We start from the raw sequence: 17,246 nt of genomic DNA, 5'->3' as shown, positions 1-17,246 counted from the left end.
CAGGCGGCGCTCTGGCCGGCGGGCCCGCCTCCCTGTGGTCGCAGGCGGCGCTCGTGCCGGCTCTCGCGCCTCTCGGTGGTGCCGGTAGGGGGCGGAGCGGGGCGGGCGCTTCCTGACGGCGGAAGCGGCGGCCGCGCCGGGCCCGGCTCCTTTAAGCGAGGCGTCCCGCCGCCCGCAGCGGAGAGACATCATGTCGGTGGCGGGGCTGAAGAAGCAGTTCTACAAGGCGAGCCAGGTAAAGCATGGTGGGCCCGTCGACCCCTCTCGCCGCTCTGCCCGTACCGGGGTCCGTTTCTCCGCCGCGTTGATCCTCCCCTCACTCCTGCTGCCCGGGCCGCCTCGGCGCTGCCTTGATTCCTGCCCGCTGTCGCTGGGCTTTGCCTGGTGGTCTCTGGCCGGGGCCCGGTGCTCCAGCTTGGCGCCTGCCGGTGTCCCGATCTCCGGGGGTACCGGTAGCCCCCAGCCCCACCGGCCTTCTGTGCGGAGCGGAGCTCGGCGAGAAAGTCCTGCTAGGGGCGGCCGTTGGGGTCCGAGGCCGTGGGACTGCGGGTCACCGGCTCCGTGAGCCCCAGCCTGGCCTCGGGATGCTCCCCGTTCCTGGAAAATTAGGATGCCGTTTAGTTTGGGAAAGCTTTAGTCGCAGGATTTTGGGGGTGGCGAGAGCGCGAATGCTCGGCCTGTGCAGGAAGCAGCCGGGGGATGTCGGAAAAAACCACGTCAGAAATGGGATTTTTAGCCAGTTGATCCCATAATTGATGGCTCTGGCAGCAAACAGCGAGTTCGTGGCGTTGGGATGGAAGGTGTGGCTGTGGCTTTTCACCCCTAGATGCGTTCATGTTTCACCCCGTTTTAAATTGAAAGTGAATTTTGTACAGTTCTACCAACAAATCATATTTTCCAGGCACGGAGTTTAAGTACAGCCCAAGTGATTTTGCTCCATGCGTTGCCTCCTTTCTTGGCTGTGCTTACGACAAAGCATTTTGCTTAAACAGCAAAGCTAAAGAATGGATTCCTGAAGCCGTTCCCCGGCTTGCTTTCTCACAAACCTCTGTGCCCTGTTTTTTTTTTAACAATTTTCATGGGGGAGGATTGTGCTGAAAACTGTGTAGAAGGATTTTGCTGGCGTGGATGTGTCTTGTGGTGTCGCAGGGCAATTAGAGGTGAAAGCTCATCGATGAGTCAGAGGCAGTGTGTTTTTGAAGTCTAAAAACATCATTTTAAAGCACCTGATGAAGCCTTTCTTGGGGGCTTTGTTATGAAGTGCAATCATAGAATCATAGAATAGTGTGGGTTGGAAGAGACCCCAAAGATCATCCAGTTCCACCTCCTGCCATGGGCAGGGACACCTCCCACTGGCTCAGGCTGCCCAAGGCCCATCCAACCTGGCCTTGAACCCCTCCAGGGATGGGGCAGCCACCCCTTCCCTGGGCAACCTGGGCCAGGGCCTCACCACTCTCATAGAGAAGAAATTCCTCCTTATGTCCAGTCTAAATCTGCCCCTCTCCAGTTTACACCCATTACCCCTCATCCTGTCACCACAAGCCTTTGGGAACAGTCCCTCCCCAGCTTTCCTGTAGCCCCTTCAGGCACTGGAAGCTGCTCTAAGGTCCCCTGGGAGCCTTCTCCAGGCTGAACAACCCCAACTCTCTCAGCCCGTCCTCCTACTGGAGGTGCTCCAGCCCTCAGGTCATCTTTGTAGCCTCCACTGGACCCATTCCAACAGCTCCATCTCCTTCTTATGCTGAGAATTCCAGAACTGGACCTAATCCTCCAGCTGAGGTCTCCCAAGAGGGGAATAGAGAGGCAGATCATATTTGGTCTTTGGTGGGATTTTTTCTGTCAAAGGTGTCTTTTAATTTCTTAAAGACATTTTTGTCTGCTTGTGGGAGAATAAACCTGGCACAGCTGTCCAGGGAGCAATAACTTGCCCAAAGTGCAGACTGGTAGCCAGCTCACCTCTTCTGTGCATGTACGCATACTTCTCTTGAGTGTTTGGACCGCATTCCGTGGAGTATTAAATTGGGAGATACGATGTGTTTGCAATTGCCTCGTGAGTTCTTTTATGGTTCTTGTCGCCACAAGGTTTTGGGTGCTGATTTAATTAGAAAAAGCCAAGTTTGATGTGAATTTTTCCACTTATATAAGTGAAGCGATATCGGGGATGAGAGGGACACCGTCCCCTTTCTGAGGCACTGCCACCCCTCTGCAGTGCCTTGCTGATGGGGACACTGGTATCTGCACTTTAGAGGTGTTTTAACTGGGAGTGACTGGTTCCCATTTGAGTGTTTTTCTGCCACGTTATCTTCTCCCATCCCTTTTCACCCTCCTTCCCTTTCCCTCCACTGGTCCCACTCCTCAGCTGCCCCTTGGCTGAAGGAGAGGAGTGTTAGTTATTTTTTGGCTCCCTAAAAGCTATCAAATGCTGCCAAAACAAAACATGTGGAAGATCTTTCCTAAAATGTTATATTTCATTCCACGTCTGTTGTTAATTGAAGGAAAACAGAGCCAGGACCAAGGTCTGCAAGGACCTCAGCGCTGCTGGAGCGGCAGGTTTGGGATCCCCTCTGCCTTCCTGCACCGTGTAGGGGGTCGTTTCAGCCTCTTTGGTAGTTGGAGGGAGCAGGATTTGGCTCATAGGCTTCTGCGTCTGATTCCTGCAGGCCCACGTCTTCCCTGGGTGAGGCAGCCGGGCGCCCACACACCAAAGAGAGCTTAGATGGTATCCTGTGAAAAAGGGAGTCATGCTGGCAAATGCTGCAGATGGTGTGAGTGGCTTTGTGTGTGTCTCCAGAACAGGTTCTGCTGGTTCACAACAAAATGTTCTTTAAAAAAAAAAAAAGAGTGTAGAAATCATTCTCACTAAAGGAAGCAGGAGAAACGACACCAGCAACAGCTTTGAGCTCCAGCATCATGCGCTGGGAGCAGGTTGGGAGGTTGCTGCTTGCAATTACAAGACTATCCTGTCCCAGCTGCTGGCCAGCCTTGATCCATCAGCATCCACTCAGGAATCTGGACGAACTTTGAGCTGTAGAAATGGCTTCATTTGCACCTTTTACTGCTTATAGGGACTAATGGGAGTCCTAAAAGCCTGCAGAACTTCCCATTAACCACGGGACAGAGCAGTTTGCACAAAGTAGGATGTCTGCCTGTGCTGTTCATGGGCAAATCAGATGCTTTTTGAGCGTCAGAGGGTTTATCTCTGCTGGCATGTAGGGCAGCAGCCCTGCCTGGCACCCACGGATTTATCAGCTGCTGCTCTGAAGGAACAAGCCCTAGGGCGGAGGCAGTGCTGTTGTGATATGGGGGTGGTAAATGCGTCCCCTCCCTCTGTGACAGCAGGACTGTCCTACCTGGTGTTACACATATGACGGTTTAGAGGGCAGAGAAGCCACACAGCCTGTTTGCTGGGGACAGATCTGATCTCCCGGAGTGCTCTGTGGTGCCTTTGTCCGTAGCCTGCGTTGGTGTGGTATCGTCTCGGCTGCTTTGGTGCCGCCTGTGTATGCAGGAAGCGCCCCTCTCTGCTGGGCTGCTCTGCTCGGGGCAGTCAGGGCTCAGCAGGAATGAGCTTGCCAAATTCTGTCATTTTGGGCACAATGATTCGGCCGCAGCAGCAGCCCGAGCGAAGGAATTGCAAATCTCATAATAATGGGGAGGAAGGTCCCTCTGGAGCTTATCCTGTCCAACTCCCTGCTGAAAGTAGGGTCACCTCCAGCAATTGCACAGGAGTGTGTCCAGGTGGATTTGGATATCTCCAGAGGAGGTTCCAGGGCTTCATCACCCTTATGGTAGAGAAGTTTTTCCTCCATGTTGAGATGGAACTTCCTGTGCTCCAGTTTGTGCCCAGTGCCCCTTGTCCTGTCACTGGGCACCACGGAGCAGAGTCTGGCCCCTTCCACCGGCCTCCTGCCCTTCGGATATTGTTAAGCGTTGATGAGATCCCCCACTCAGTCTGCTCCTTTCCAGGTTGAACCAGGTCCCTCAGACTTTGCTCTTGAGACACGCTCCCCTCATCATTTCCATGCCCTCCGCTGGACTCCTCCCAGTTGTTCCTTGTCCTTCTGGAGCTGGAGAAACAACATTGCTTTAAACCCTGCTGGTGTCCATCCCTGGATAACGGTGTCATCCCTGGGTACCGGTGTCATCCCAAACAAGGTGAATGTGCTGCCAAAGCCTGTGTAGCCCAAGCCGGAACGCTGCTAGCCCTGCCTGGGCTCAGGAATGGGGCAGCAGGCAGCGGCTCCTGCCCGTTTGTGCCCTGTGAGCCCTGGCCCGGGACGCAGCCCAGCCGCTGCCTCTGCATGCAGTGTACAAAAGCTGTTTTCCAAGAGTGCTAATTGAAACTGGCCGGCCCTTGCCAAGCCCACTTTTTTCGGAGTTTAATGACTGCTCTCAAGGCTTCTGAAGGTATTTTTGTACGCGAGTAGCTAGTGCTTGCTTTCTGCCTGGCCTGAGAGCCCAGGGTGTGCTCTCTAGCCTCCAACAGCCATTTCAGGCTAGAAGGACCACTCCATACGTCGGCAATTTATGCATTCCAGGCTGTTGTTAATGAGCCCTGAGAGCTTCCTTCCCTCCAGCCTGGCGTCCAGGCGCTGCGATGTGCCAGCATCTGCTCAGAAGGCTGAGGCAGAAGAATGCGCTCCAAGATGCTCTGTACAGGGCCCGTTGGATGATGGGGACAGAGCACAGCTGGTAGGCAGGACTTTTCCTCCCTTTCCCAGATGATACCTTTTAATGGCTACCTTTTTTGTGTTTTTTTGACGATGAGTCAGTCCTCCTTGCGTCTGGCTCTCTGGGGCCTTCTCCTGTAGGCATGAGAAGGCTCGCTGCCTTTGCTCTGTACGCAGATGGATGATGTTCTTTTTCCGGACATCGCAGATGTGCTGTGCAGTACAGGATCTTCTGCTGGAAGAGCAATGGGAAGACCAATGTGCAGGATAACCTTCCGCATGGAAAACCAAGCCCGCAAGGCCCTTTTCCCTGGCCAGAGGTTGTCTCTCGGTGCCCTGTCCTGCTGCAGATGGTTTTCATTGTGCTGGCCCCCCAGGACTTAGCTTACTCCCACTGTGGTGGACATTGACCCACCCTGAGCTCGTTTGCATGTTTTTGCTCCAGCTTGCCACTGCCAGAGTTTAAACTATGGATTTCATCATGCTAGAGAGGGATTGCGGAGCCAGCAGGGCGGAGGGTCATGCTCCTGCTCCCAGCCGTGCTGCAGGGTAGTTAATGCAGCGACAGAGATCGCAGAATCAGAATTATTTGGGTGGGAAGGGACCTCTAAAGCCCACCCAGTCCAACCTAGCAGTGAGTAGAGACATCTTTCACCAGAGCAGGTTACTCAGAGTCCCATCCAACCTGACCTGGAATGTTTCCAGGGATGGGGTTTCTACCACTGCTCTGGGAACCCTGTTCCAGTCTTTCGGCACCCTCAGCATAAAAAAATTCTTCATATCTGGGATCTTCTGGATCTATTAGATCGTCACCTGCTGCAGCTTCTTGGCTAATAGATGCGAGTTGAAGCTCTTAGGACAGTACCAGTGCCCAGAGCCATGAAGGGATGGCACAGCCGCCTTGGACAGGCCAGTCTCTGCTCTGCTGCTGCGTGGGAACTTCAAGCTGACTTGTCTTTAATCATCCAGCGATCGGTAAAGCTAAGAGTGGGCCTGAGATGCTCTGTGCAGTGGCTTTGCTGCTTTCCCAGGGAGCCGAGGCAAGAGGCGCGAGGATGTGCATGCAGCAGTTGGGCAGGGCAGAGGGCTACCTGCCCCATTTCAGGGGTAAGACCCTGGGGAAGCCCTTGCTGGTGCACTGTGGCTGAGATTTCACCCAGGAGAGCACCTAGAGCTGCCAGTGGAGGCACCAAGCATCTGAGGCAGGGATGAGGTGCTATTTTGGAGTTGCGTGTTCCTTTTGTGCTGTTCTGGTGAATTTTGGCACACTTATCCATGCCACTGGCAAGTGAGTTGGCCTGTCGCTCAGCCGTAGGGTCTGAGGAGCTCCTGGGAGCAGGTTGCTCCTTGGCTTTTCTGCTGTGATGGTGGTGGCTGTGCTTTGGTGACAAAGACAGCGTGAGGAATGGGTGCCGTGATGGCACGGTGAGCAGGTGGTTCCTGGGGAAGGTCATTGGCAGTGTTGGACTGTAAGTTCCTTACCAATAAATGGGAATTTGGACTGGGGAGGCAAAGAGTTTTGCTGATTCCTACAAGCACAGCACCTGGTGTTTGCTCTATTAATATTAACCTGGGCTGGAGTCCCCTGCAGCCTCCCTACTTTATCTTTCAATATTAATCTGTTCCTGAGGCTGGAGGAAAGCCGGATTTGCTTGAGTACAGTGTGACGTCCCGTGTGCTCAGCTTGCCAGCCAGGGTTCATCCAGGAGGGAGTCGTATTCCACAGTCAGCCTGAGCGTCCTCACCTGACATCCTGGAGTCTCGAGCAGTTTGCTGTTGCTGAAGATGGGTGTTTTACTCCGGATCCACATATGGCAGGTGAAAAAGTGGAGAAAGACACATGTACTCTGCTCTCAGCAAACCCCTGAGCGAAGAGAGCTAGACTTGAGTACATCCTTCTTCTAGTCTGGGTGATGATGGCTGAATGCTTGCAGAGATGCCTGCTGTCATGGTTAGCTAAAATGACTGCATGCAGGTTATTTTCATATTAACTCCGTCTTCTGTTGCATGGTTTGTCATTGATGAAAGGCCTGGCGTGGTGATGTTGTTTGGCTGGTTAATCATTGTTGGAGCTGAGCTGAGCAGCCCCAGAATGGAGCAGTTTTCAGCTTTTCTTAGTATTGTTCAGCCCATCTGGAGTGGCAGGCAGGGCATGGCTCATGTCCCTGCATCAGCCCCTTTCACCTGGCTTTTTTTCCCCTTATAAGATGGCTTTCACAGCCGTTGGGCTCTAAGAGTAATGAGAGCTCACATTCTTGGAAGGAAAACGCAGAAAACAGAAGTAGGAAACTCCAGCTCTCCATAGTCTGCTCTGTTTGCTCCCCTTCTCGTTTCTGATGTCAAACAGGGAACGTGTCATCCTGCAGTTGCAGCTGGGGGCATCTGGGCCACAGGAAGGATACGTGACTCAGGGCTGGGTAGTGATTGTGCAGCATTCGGATTGCTGATTCCTTGTCGTCATCTCACTCTGCCTGGTGCCGCCTGCTCATCTGCCTCGCGGCTTTCTGTCTAAAACTATCTGTTTATCTGACTATTTTCACAGGTTATGGGTGAACTAGTGAAAATGGACAGTGCCAAGAGGGATGGTTTCTGGACGTGGTGGAAGGAAATCCTTCCTCCCCCTTCTCCCTGCCAGTACTTTCCTCCTGGGAAAGAGCAAAATAGGGATGAGATCAGGCAGACTGGCTTGTAAAAGCTGATTCATTTCTTTAGCGCATTTTTTGCTTTCCTTCTCTCCCCTATCCCTACGTATGCCAGTGCCTTTTGCCAGCGCTTGCAGCCCTGTCCAAGCCCTGGGTGGTAAAACTGGAGGGACAGTAGCCAGTGCTGGGAGCAGGGCAGCTCCTCCCGCCCCAGACTGCAGAAACACTCACGTAAAAATCAAAACTGTGTCAGCCTTGTCGGGTTCAGTGCCCCACGGGGAGGGAATTTGTGTGCACTGGGGTTATTGCAAGCCCTGAGCCTGCTGCAGCTTGCATCAATGCTGCTGTCCCTTCTGGAGAAGGCCACCGAGCAAGTGGGATACCAAACTGCCAAAACAACCAGAAATAAAATTAATCTGTGATCCAGGAGGTCTTGGTGAACTCGTTCATGTGGAAACTCAGTGATGCATCCAGGCGCTGACACTGTTTCATAAGACTCCCGCGTTGCAGAGCGCTGCGCTTGTGGTCCTTTCCATCTCTTTAATTGCGCTGATTAAATCATCAGCTTGAGCTGTGAATTCAGGGGCCTGGAGCTGGAGCTTATATCAACAGGGGGGACTTCTGCAGATCTGCTCCCTCTGCACATGTGTCCCTGTTCCACTCCTGTGGCTGTGTCCCAGCCCTGCCCCTGGGGAGCGGGCACATTTCTGTCCAGAGCTGAAGCGGATGGGGAAGGATCTGGGCTCATCAGGCTAGGAAAGCTCCGCTTTTCTTTCATAAGCTCCTGGGTGACGTGACTTAGTGCAGGATTCAGCTCCTCTTGGCTTCTCCCTGTGGTTATAAAAGCGATAATTACCCTTTTTAGAAAAGATTTCCTCTTCCCCTCAGCCCTCCCATCCCTTTGGTCGGCCATCCCATGGCTGTCAGGAGTGGGTTCCTGTTGACAGGAAAGGGCTGGTTTTGGCCCAAGCTGGAGGGATAAATTTGCTGCTCTTAGGATTCTCTCCGGCAGCTGCCTGGATTCGTGGCTGAGCGTGGGTTTGTTGATGGTGCGTGGGTTGTTGCCCAGATCTTGGGCCTGATGGAGCACAGGCAGGAGCATCCCTGTTGCACAGGGCTGTCTGGAGCCACGCGGTTCCTGTGGTCCTGGACCTGCCCTCCTGCTCCCCTTGCAGCACATGGAGAGTCTGTCCAGAGGGAGCCTGGGCTGCTCTTGCTCCCCAGAAAAGCCCGTGGCGGGTGCAATTAACTTTATTGCTGATACCTTATTAATAGAACCAGTCTTTATTTTCTTTTGAAAACGCTGGGAATTTAAAAATCTTCCTGTCTCATATTAACTGGCTATTAATAAAGTTCATGATACTGTCACTAATTAGGTTGCTTTTGTGCTCAAGAAAAAGAAAAACAGTTAAACTCATTTCTTTAATGAAATTCTGTCTTTCAGGCAGAAGATAAAATTTGCATGATTAAAGCTTTAAAAGACTTTTTGTAATTGAGAAAATGCTTCATAATTCATCCCGGGGCTTGCAAACCAGGCTGTATCTTATTGCCCAGACTTTATTCATCAATTATAATTTATTAACCACTTTCTTGACTAAATCTGGTTTGGCTTTACAGGGCTAGCTGTATTTAAATTTAATCTTGCCACCTTCATGACAAAAAAAGGCAGAAAAATGGTGAATTATTGTCTATGTATGAAGCAAATCTTCTGCCCAAGAAGGTGCTGTTCTTGCCAAAAGCCCCCCACCTCGATCTTCTTCCCTGGAGTGTTCAGAAAACATAGTGTTTGTTGCTGACGTGCCTGCGTGCAGGCTCTTGGGTGGAATTCTTTGCATTGGGTGGATTTTAAAGACCGAAGGATTCTGCGCTTTTGAGCTTGAGAAGGATACCATAATCCAAATGTTGTCTGCCAGAATTGCTGGTACACCTATGGTTCTGGCTGCAGGGCAGAAAGGCAACAGCCATGCATCCATAGAATAAAAACAAACTGCAAAGGGCTGGGGGGGCGGAATTCACATTTAAACCATCCTGAGATGAGTATGAGCAAGTGTTAATGATGTGCAGCAAGAAAAAAAATGGGTTCAGTATCATCTTGCCTGGGCTGGAAGCATGACAGAGACCTGGATTGAGGAAAGGCTCCTGGGCTGAGCTCTTGGAAACTGCTGCAGGAGAAGGGGCTGATCTGGTGTAGCACGCTGATGCCGGACTGCTCCCAGCAGCCTTACGGATATCTGTTCACTCATTCCCACTCTCCTTTTCCTTAGGATGCTGTGCCCTGGTCTGATAGCTACTAAGCTTTTCCTAGTATTCAAATTAACAAGGAAAATGTGTGTTTATAGTGTTCTCAATTATTTCTTTCCTTCTTTGATGTTTGTGTACACTGAGATATTGCCAGATCTATCCTGGAGTTTTTGCTTGGCCAACGCTGTCAGCGCTAAACATGCTCTGCATGGGCCTCCCGCTGCCCCCCTCTAAGTCAGGAAGAGGGTTTTTTCTTTCCCTTTGATGGAGCTGAGCTACCTGAGCTCAGCATCTGTTTTGATCTCCCTTCTCTGTGTAAACGTGCCTGGGAACTCACCTTGGCTCTTCTCTGAGCTCATTAACGCTGTCTGCCACTCAAAACTGAGCACGGCCTTGATTAAACTCTTTAGGTAATACTCTTCATAGTCCCATCAGCCTAGTTTGGTCTTGTCATGCTGCAGATTGAGAGGTTCTTCTGCCTCTTTCCCACTTCCTTGCTAGTCTCTAGACCGTTGCTGGCTTTTCCTCCAGCTGATGCCAGTTAGTGTCATGCACCTCCGTTTTTTCATCTGTCTTGGTTTGCACAGGAGCAGAAATCCCATCTCTTGTTTTTTTTGCAAGCCGTCCTGCAGCCGTAGTGTTTTCCCCAGGAACATACAGGTGCCCCAACTCCTCCTGTTCCTTTTTTACCCTTTGCTTTTGGTGAAATCCCTGGAAGTGGCATGAAGGCAGATGGCTGGGAATGATCCTCAGTGTGCTGATGGAAGGACAGGACTGCTGGATGCTCTGCCTCAGTTTGCATTGAAGCTTTGTAGAAGAGGAAGCTGATGATTGCGATTACTAGGAGGCACTTCTAGTGCTTTCTACTTTTATATCCCATCTAATGAGTGGCTCCAAGTCTCAAATGTGAGGAGCCGCTCATCTTTTTTCCCCTGGGTCTGCAAAGGTTGTGCAGAGCTGCTGAGGAATGATGGCTCAGCAGCTTTGCAGAAGTCAGGTGGTGATTCACTAAGGCTCTTCCGAGAGCAGGAAATCTGGATGCAAGGCAAATATTCCACATTTCCCCTTGGTTTAGTGGACTTCCTCTGAATTGCTGTAATCACTGCAAGTGGGTGAGAAGGGCATTGCCCAGGGGAGAAGAGAGCTGCTGTTTTTTTCCTTGTGTATTTTTGTTTTCCCAGTTAACTTGACCCAATTATTTTTTTTTTCCAGCTGAACAGAAATCATGTCTCACTTGGTGCAGAGCGTTACTTTTGTGACTAATAATAGGAGCCAATACTTATGATGCGCATGACAGTTGCTGAATTGGTGGGAGGTGCCCCCTTCCCTGTAGCAAGAACGTTTCATGTGTCTCCCCGCAGTGAGATCTCCGTGTTGAAACCTTTCTTCTCTGGTGTGAGTGTGATTTTAAGGCAGCCTGATGCCCCTTTGGCTGGCTGGCCTGACCCTGGCTTGGTGTTAGCCAGGGCAAGCTGGACACTTGGCTTCTTCTTGGGGAAGGAAGGAGGCACCGGCTTTCTCCTGCTGGAAGAGTTAGCTTGGAGAGCACTGAGATGAGCACAGAGCTAAAAGCCTCATAAACAGGTATCGCAACCAGGATTCTAGATATTGTCATGTTACAGATAAGGAAAGGACAAAGCCCCCTGAGCAAACAGGCCGTGCTGCATTGCAGCGCATGTCTGTGCCCTTCTCTGGCCCAGGCTCTGCGAGCATGACCTGCTGGCTGCTGCTTATGTTCCGTTTTTTTTAATTCACGCTGTCCTCATTCCTCTGAGCCCATCTGCTGAATGGAGATGAGTCATTCAATAGCGCTTTGAGGAGGTGATTTGACAGGTGGCTCCCTAGAAAGCTGTCTTTGCATGCAGCAGCTCTTTCTTTGTGGTTTCTGTATGATAAGACTACAACCTGAGGTCACTGTGAAGGCTTTCTACCTTGTCAGGAGGGAAAAGAAGAAGCTCTTCTTTGTTCTAGGCAGACCTTCCTGTTCAAAATCAAGGCAATTCCTCCGGTGTTGGGTGGAGAGAGTGGCTAGATCCCCATCTCAGCTGGTGAGGGGGTGGAAAGCTTGGTTTGTTTTCCTGGTGCACCTGTCTGGAGGCAGCGGAGCACTTCTATGTGCCTTTGCACCAGTATAACGCTGATGGTGGTGAATCTCAGACAGGACTGGTGCTTGTGAAAGATGAGAACAGGAAAAATTAAGGCAAAAAAGTTCAGGAGAAGATTGAGGGCTGGATAACAGAGTGGAAATGCTCCTGTGAGCTCTTTAGCAGAGAGATCAGACAACTTGGGTGGCTGGTGAAGTGGTCAGGTGCCCTGAGACAAGTTAGATCAGTGGTAGGACTGGCGTTACAGACTGGCCGCAGGGTCTTGCTCAGAGGGGCAGGAGGATGAGAGCTCCAACTGCCATTCCTCTTTCTCTCATTTGACCTGCAGCCCAAGAGGGATGTGCAAAACAGTGAGACAGCGTTTGTCAAGTCACATCCACCTTCTGTTTTTAGCTCTGCTGCTAACCTGCCCTTGACAGTGGGCAAATCACTTCCTCTCGTGCTCTTTCCTCTTCTAGCACATGTCCATCTTCTCTCCTTAGAGTGGCGACTTTTGGGGTGAGAAAGCCCTGTGGGTGCAGCAGTGCTCAGCCTCGTGAGGACCATGGAGCTGCTGGGTGCCTCCAGTCCCCTACCACAGGGATCTGCTAGCAAACACGCCTTCCTCTTCATTACAAGGCTGGTGGTAGTTATTCGTCCTCTATTCTGCACAATGAAAGCTTGGATCTGTTTTCTTCTCCTTAAAGTAGGTCAGAAGTTGCTCAGATTAGCGTGTGCTTTGCTGTGGGCGTGCTGATCTCTCCTTAAACTGGGGTGTCTGCTGCCTCTCAGAAGCATTTTTCCTTAAGAAAGGATGCCTTCCATTTTTAATTAAAAGGAAAAAAAAAAAAAAGCTTGAAAGCCTCTAAGGAGGCAGAATACAGTCATATCTGCAAAGCTAACATGATCAGACAGAGCTGCAGGTGGTTGGAGAGAAAAAGGGTGTGCGCAGCATTAAAGTTCTTGGTGGGTTTGCATCAGCTGCTGCTGCTCCCTGGGAACGGGCCGGTCCTCTCTTCCCATTTCCCACCACTATGGTGCTCATTGCCTTTGTGGCTGCCAGCTGGACATATACGCAGAATGACAAGGCCTTAACACAACTGGATTCCAACCGGTGTCTGCTGTTGGACTGGCACCTTCCAGTCTTGCCTTGTTTCCAAGCATTACACCAAGAAGGTGACAATTAACTTTTAATGAGATGCTTTGTGTTGGCGTGGACGGGCAGCACATCAGAGCTCAGGCATCTGCAGGGGATTGCCACTGGCTTGGAGACACCTCCCAGTCCAGGCTGGTTCTGCAAGGAGCCTCTGCAGCAGCAGCAGTGACGTTGGGGTGCTGGGGGAGGACCCCAGGGTGTTTGCTGGACTGTGGCACTGCTGCACTTCTGCCTCTCCTGGGCATGCGGTTAGAAGCAGAGCATGTGTTGAGGAGGCTTTGCTGTTGCCAACCGCAGCGCAGGAGAGCACTGTGACTGCAGCCGAGTGACTAAACCCATTTACTGCCCATCTATTTGAAAGCTTAAAAACACACGCAGCGGCAGAGTAAACTATTGTGTTTGGATCTGTGGAGCTGCGACTGCCCAGCTGCATCTCACACTGTGATGATAAAGCTACCGGTGAAGATGACCAAAAATTAGAGTTGATGCCAGGAAGTTGCACCTGGCTGAGCTGGAGCAGCGGCAGTGGCTTTATTTAGTTTTTACGGAGCATCCCACAGATCCGTACCACTGGGCACTAATGATCCCAGTTATCTCTGGTTTTCCTGAACTGCTTCTTCTGCATGTCTCTACCAGGCTATCATGTTGTACTCAAGCTCTCTTCATCTGAGCTAAAAAACATTTACAGCAACACTTTAAATTATCTTATGGGCTGGCTTTTTCCACTGGGCTTGCTCTTTCCTGAGGAAGGGAGCCAGGGTAGGGCTGCTTGTCTGTTTGCTCTTCTGTGGGTTTTTTATTTCTTGAAGGGAACATTCTGTTGAGCGGCAGGGAACAAGAGGAAGGCTTTGATATGCCAGCATCTGAAGGGATAAGGTTTTCATTCTACTGCAGGCAACTGTTTTGAATGCAAAGATGGCATATGTTTGATATGTTATAAATAAGGTTGACTTTGCAATGGAAAAAGCAAGTTTTTTTTTAAAAACGTAGGGTTTGTGTTTCTCTTGCTATATTTTGCTTTTTTGAGGCTGAGGCAGATAGGGATAATTTTGCATTTTAAAGTCTCTGATTCTAAAGAGCAGAATATCAAAATTCAGTATGTAAAGTCTCATGGGAAAACTCATTTTTAGCAGAAAATGACAACAACTCCTGGCTCCCGCATCTGTGGGTTGGGCAGATGAGGACCTTCAGGGTGGGGCATGCTGCAAATCTTTCCCCTTCTGGATTCTGAGGTGCCTTGCAAGGATTCTTTAGCTGGGGGAAGTTTGGCTGATGGCATCTTCCCTCTCAGTCTATCATGAATTTTGCTGATGATGCTGTACAAAAATCTCCTTTTGTTTTTTTAATATGCATATTTCACACCTCCAACAGCAGCCCCTGGGAGCAACATAGCAAGGCCATGGTGCAGAACGGTTCATCTCATCGCTCCAAACTTGAACTACCCATCTCCTCTCAGCAAACAACCTCAGAACTGCTCACAGAACTTGTCTCCATCTTCTGTGCTCCTAAATATATCCAGGAGCTTGCCCTAAGCTGGGCATGGGCTTGTACTCCTGGCAGAAGTGTTAACAGGGGTGATGCTGCAGCCAGCAACGAGGGAAATCTGGCTTTGGGATGGGAGTGCGTGTATCATGGTCCTTCTCCAGGGCTTTGGGATCCATTCAGGTTTCCGTGACAGCGTGGGCAGCACCAGATGACTGATACCTGTCTGTCTAATTGATCTGGTTCACATAAGGATGTCTGGTGCAGTCAAGGAAGGGATGGATGCTTGAGTTTATTTACCACCAGCTTGTGCTGGAGCTGGGCAGTTCAGATGAGATGAGGGAGTTGGTGGGGTTTAAGGAGAGGTGTGGGGATGTTGTGTCGTAAATTGGGAGTGGCAGCGCAGCCCTCTCTTGTTTGTCTCCCACTGCCAGCTGTAAAAGTGAAGCCCTCTCCATCACGCCTTTCTTCCGCTCCATGTACACATACCATTCCTGCCTCTCCCTGTAGCCAGCCTCCTGCCACAGGAGCTAGTTAAACAATGGGTCTTTCATTTCCGAAGATCTTCCATCGTGCACAGCCCTTGGAGTTTTGAACAGCGGGGGGAAGTCGGGTGGCATTCACATCCCTGTGCCCCTGCAAAGGGAACTGCTGGAAACCCCCATGAGCCGATATTCTTTAAGATGAGGATGTAGAAACTGCTGAGCGTGGTCGGGAGCAGCTCCTTGCTGGGAAGAAGTGGCTGTGTCTCATCCCTCTGGGTTAGCTTTCCTGCAGATGAAGCAGGCTGGGTGCTGTGCTCCTGGTGGTGCTTGCAGGGGTGGGAGCTGCTGCTTCTTGGCCCAGCGGAAAAGCGCTTCACCAACCTTGAAATAAATGCACCTCCTTACTCTCTGATCTCGGGTCAGAGCTATCTAGGGCATATTTCAGCTGCCAGTATCCTTTTAATTAAACATAGATGGGAAGCGAGAGATTGATTCCTGGCTTCTCTGGTGGAGTTTGCACGCACTGTCTGCTTCGGCCCTCTTCCCCGCCCTGCAGCATGGACTGGTTGGCATGCTGGGTAAACAGCCAACCTGTTTTGAAGCAGTTTTAGCCGCTGAACTGTGACACCTGACTATATTGCCTTGTGCTAATATTTGCTCTAGGAAGTGTTAGGCTTTGGCTGCTGTGGCAGCACGGCTGAGGGCTTCTGCTCTGCCTCTGTGCCCTGCTCCTCTCTCTGAGACACGGAAGGGTCCCTTTAGCTTTAACTGTTTATTGCTGGTCCCATCTGGCAGGGCTGGGAGGTCAAAGAAACCAGAGAGCAGACGAGTTCTCAGCTTTCACACCAACCCAGCTGATGCGCTTCAGTGTAAGCCTGCACAAGAGTATTCGGGTCGCAGAATTTGGTTAGTGATTTGCATGTCTTGCCTTTCCTTGCCAGTCCCTCCCTTGGGTTCACATCAGTCTTGGTTGCAGTGTTTCCGAGAGGTGATGTCCCCAAACAGGGGAAGACAGTCGTGTCCCAGATCTTATCTTGGCCGCTCAAGAAATAAAAGTGAAGAACTGTCACCGCAGCCTTAAAAAAGCCCCTGAACTGCTCCCTGGAGGAAGCTGTGCTGGGATGTGTGCTGGCAGCGTTTCCCTGAGCATCTTACGGTTCACTTGGGCTGAGCTGGACGCTACAGGCAGCACGTGGATGCTTCCTTCCTCTCCCATCCTGCGAGCAAAGGGCAAGCTTCTGGTGAACTTGATGCTCCCCTGAGAAGTCAGCTGCCTGCTTGCCAGCCTTTGCACGATGAGATGCGCAATGTGGCACTTGGAAGCTTGGCTTCCAGTCGCATCGCGAAGCTCTGGGTTAAACAAGGAGACTGCAAGGGCTTCTCTTGGCTCGTGTCTCAGCCTGCACCGTGGGGGAATCTGCATTGGTTTGTCTTCCTGCCTGGCAGATTTGGGAGCGTGAGGATAGTGATGGAGCCACTACGATGGCATGTAGTCCCTCCTTCTTTCCTCATGTGATGAAACCTCCCAGTTTAATTAGAGCCAGCAGGGAGAGAACCTCAGTCTTATTATTCCTTCACAGCAGGGTACCAGTAGCATTTCTTGGACCTCAAAAGGAGGATTAAATTAGTCTGCAAGCAACGAGGAGGCGGGGGTGTCCCTCCTTCACATCTCTTCACTCTCTGTGAGGGTGTTAAGCCTCCAAAATCACTGTGGTGATCGATGCCTGTGACATGGCACGCAGTCCCTGATTACAGCAGAGCTTCTTGCCAGAGGGGTTATTTGCAGCTTTCTGGGCTGCAAATCCGTGGGTGGGTGGGTGGAGAAAAAATGGGAATGGAATTGCTGAGGATAATTGTACCCTTCCCAGGTGTGTTAACAAAACAAAGGAGGTTTCCAGAGGTGTAACCTTTGCAAAAATGATCCAGGCGTGGAGGTTGCCCGACTTTTGGCAAGGGATAAGCGATGGCAGCTGGGAGCGAGCTTTGTTCTATGGAGCTGGCCCTGGCAGGCAGAATGACTGCTTCGAGGGGTTTTCCTCCTCTTTGGTATGTCTGGAGAAGAATGTGCACCTCCTGAGCTCAGAGCCAGCTTCCCAGGGTGTGTGCTGGCACCCTAAGCATGGAGCAGGCATCCAAAAAAACAGGAAGAAATCCAGCTCAGGTTGGTTACCCATCTGCAGGCAGCTCTGGGCTGTGATTTCCCTTCTCAGACTCTTCTACGTGCTCGCCGACAGGGCATGGCAGGGTGTAGGGCTGGGTCATCCTGCCATGCTCTTACTAGGACCTGTGAAGACTTTGTGAAGGGTTAAGCAGGAGAATTAAATCCGGAGCTGAGCTGGGTTAACCAGGAGAGCAGCAACCCTTTCCTTTCCCCCACAGTCAAAATGTCAAGGGTGAACTACAGCAATCCCTCTTTGTCTGGCATCTCGAGCCCTCTGCTGAACTGTGCTTCCTCCGAGAGAGGAATAAAAGGCTTCCCCTAGTGC

General features: G+C 51.1%; 1 protein-coding gene across 4 annotated transcripts in view; it reads left to right on the top strand.

The window, feature by feature from the left end:
- The first annotated feature begins 77 nt into the window (after positions 1-77).
- The window catches only part of SH3GL1 (SH3 domain containing GRB2 like 1, endophilin A2), a 29,441-nt gene continuing 12,272 nt past the window's right edge, over positions 78-17,246 (top strand). For 2 of the 4 annotated variants that reach the window (XR_008447257.1, XM_054050009.1), the window contains exon 1: positions 78-235. Coding sequence is in view for 3 of the 4 variants with exons in the window: in XM_054050009.1 (XP_053905984.1) it covers positions 191-235 (45 nt within the window). In the remaining variant the exon portion in view is untranslated. The remainder of the gene's footprint in view (positions 236-17,246) is intronic. The other 2 variants (XM_054050012.1, XM_054050011.1) reach the window with 1 other exon arrangement.

The sequence above is a fragment of the Cuculus canorus genome, chromosome 27 (genome assembly GCF_017976375.1).
Source record: "Cuculus canorus isolate bCucCan1 chromosome 27, bCucCan1.pri, whole genome shotgun sequence".
In the NCBI taxonomy this organism is placed as follows: Eukaryota; Metazoa; Chordata; class Aves; order Cuculiformes; family Cuculidae; genus Cuculus; species Cuculus canorus.
This window is presented reverse-complemented; position numbering and strand designations above follow the sequence as displayed.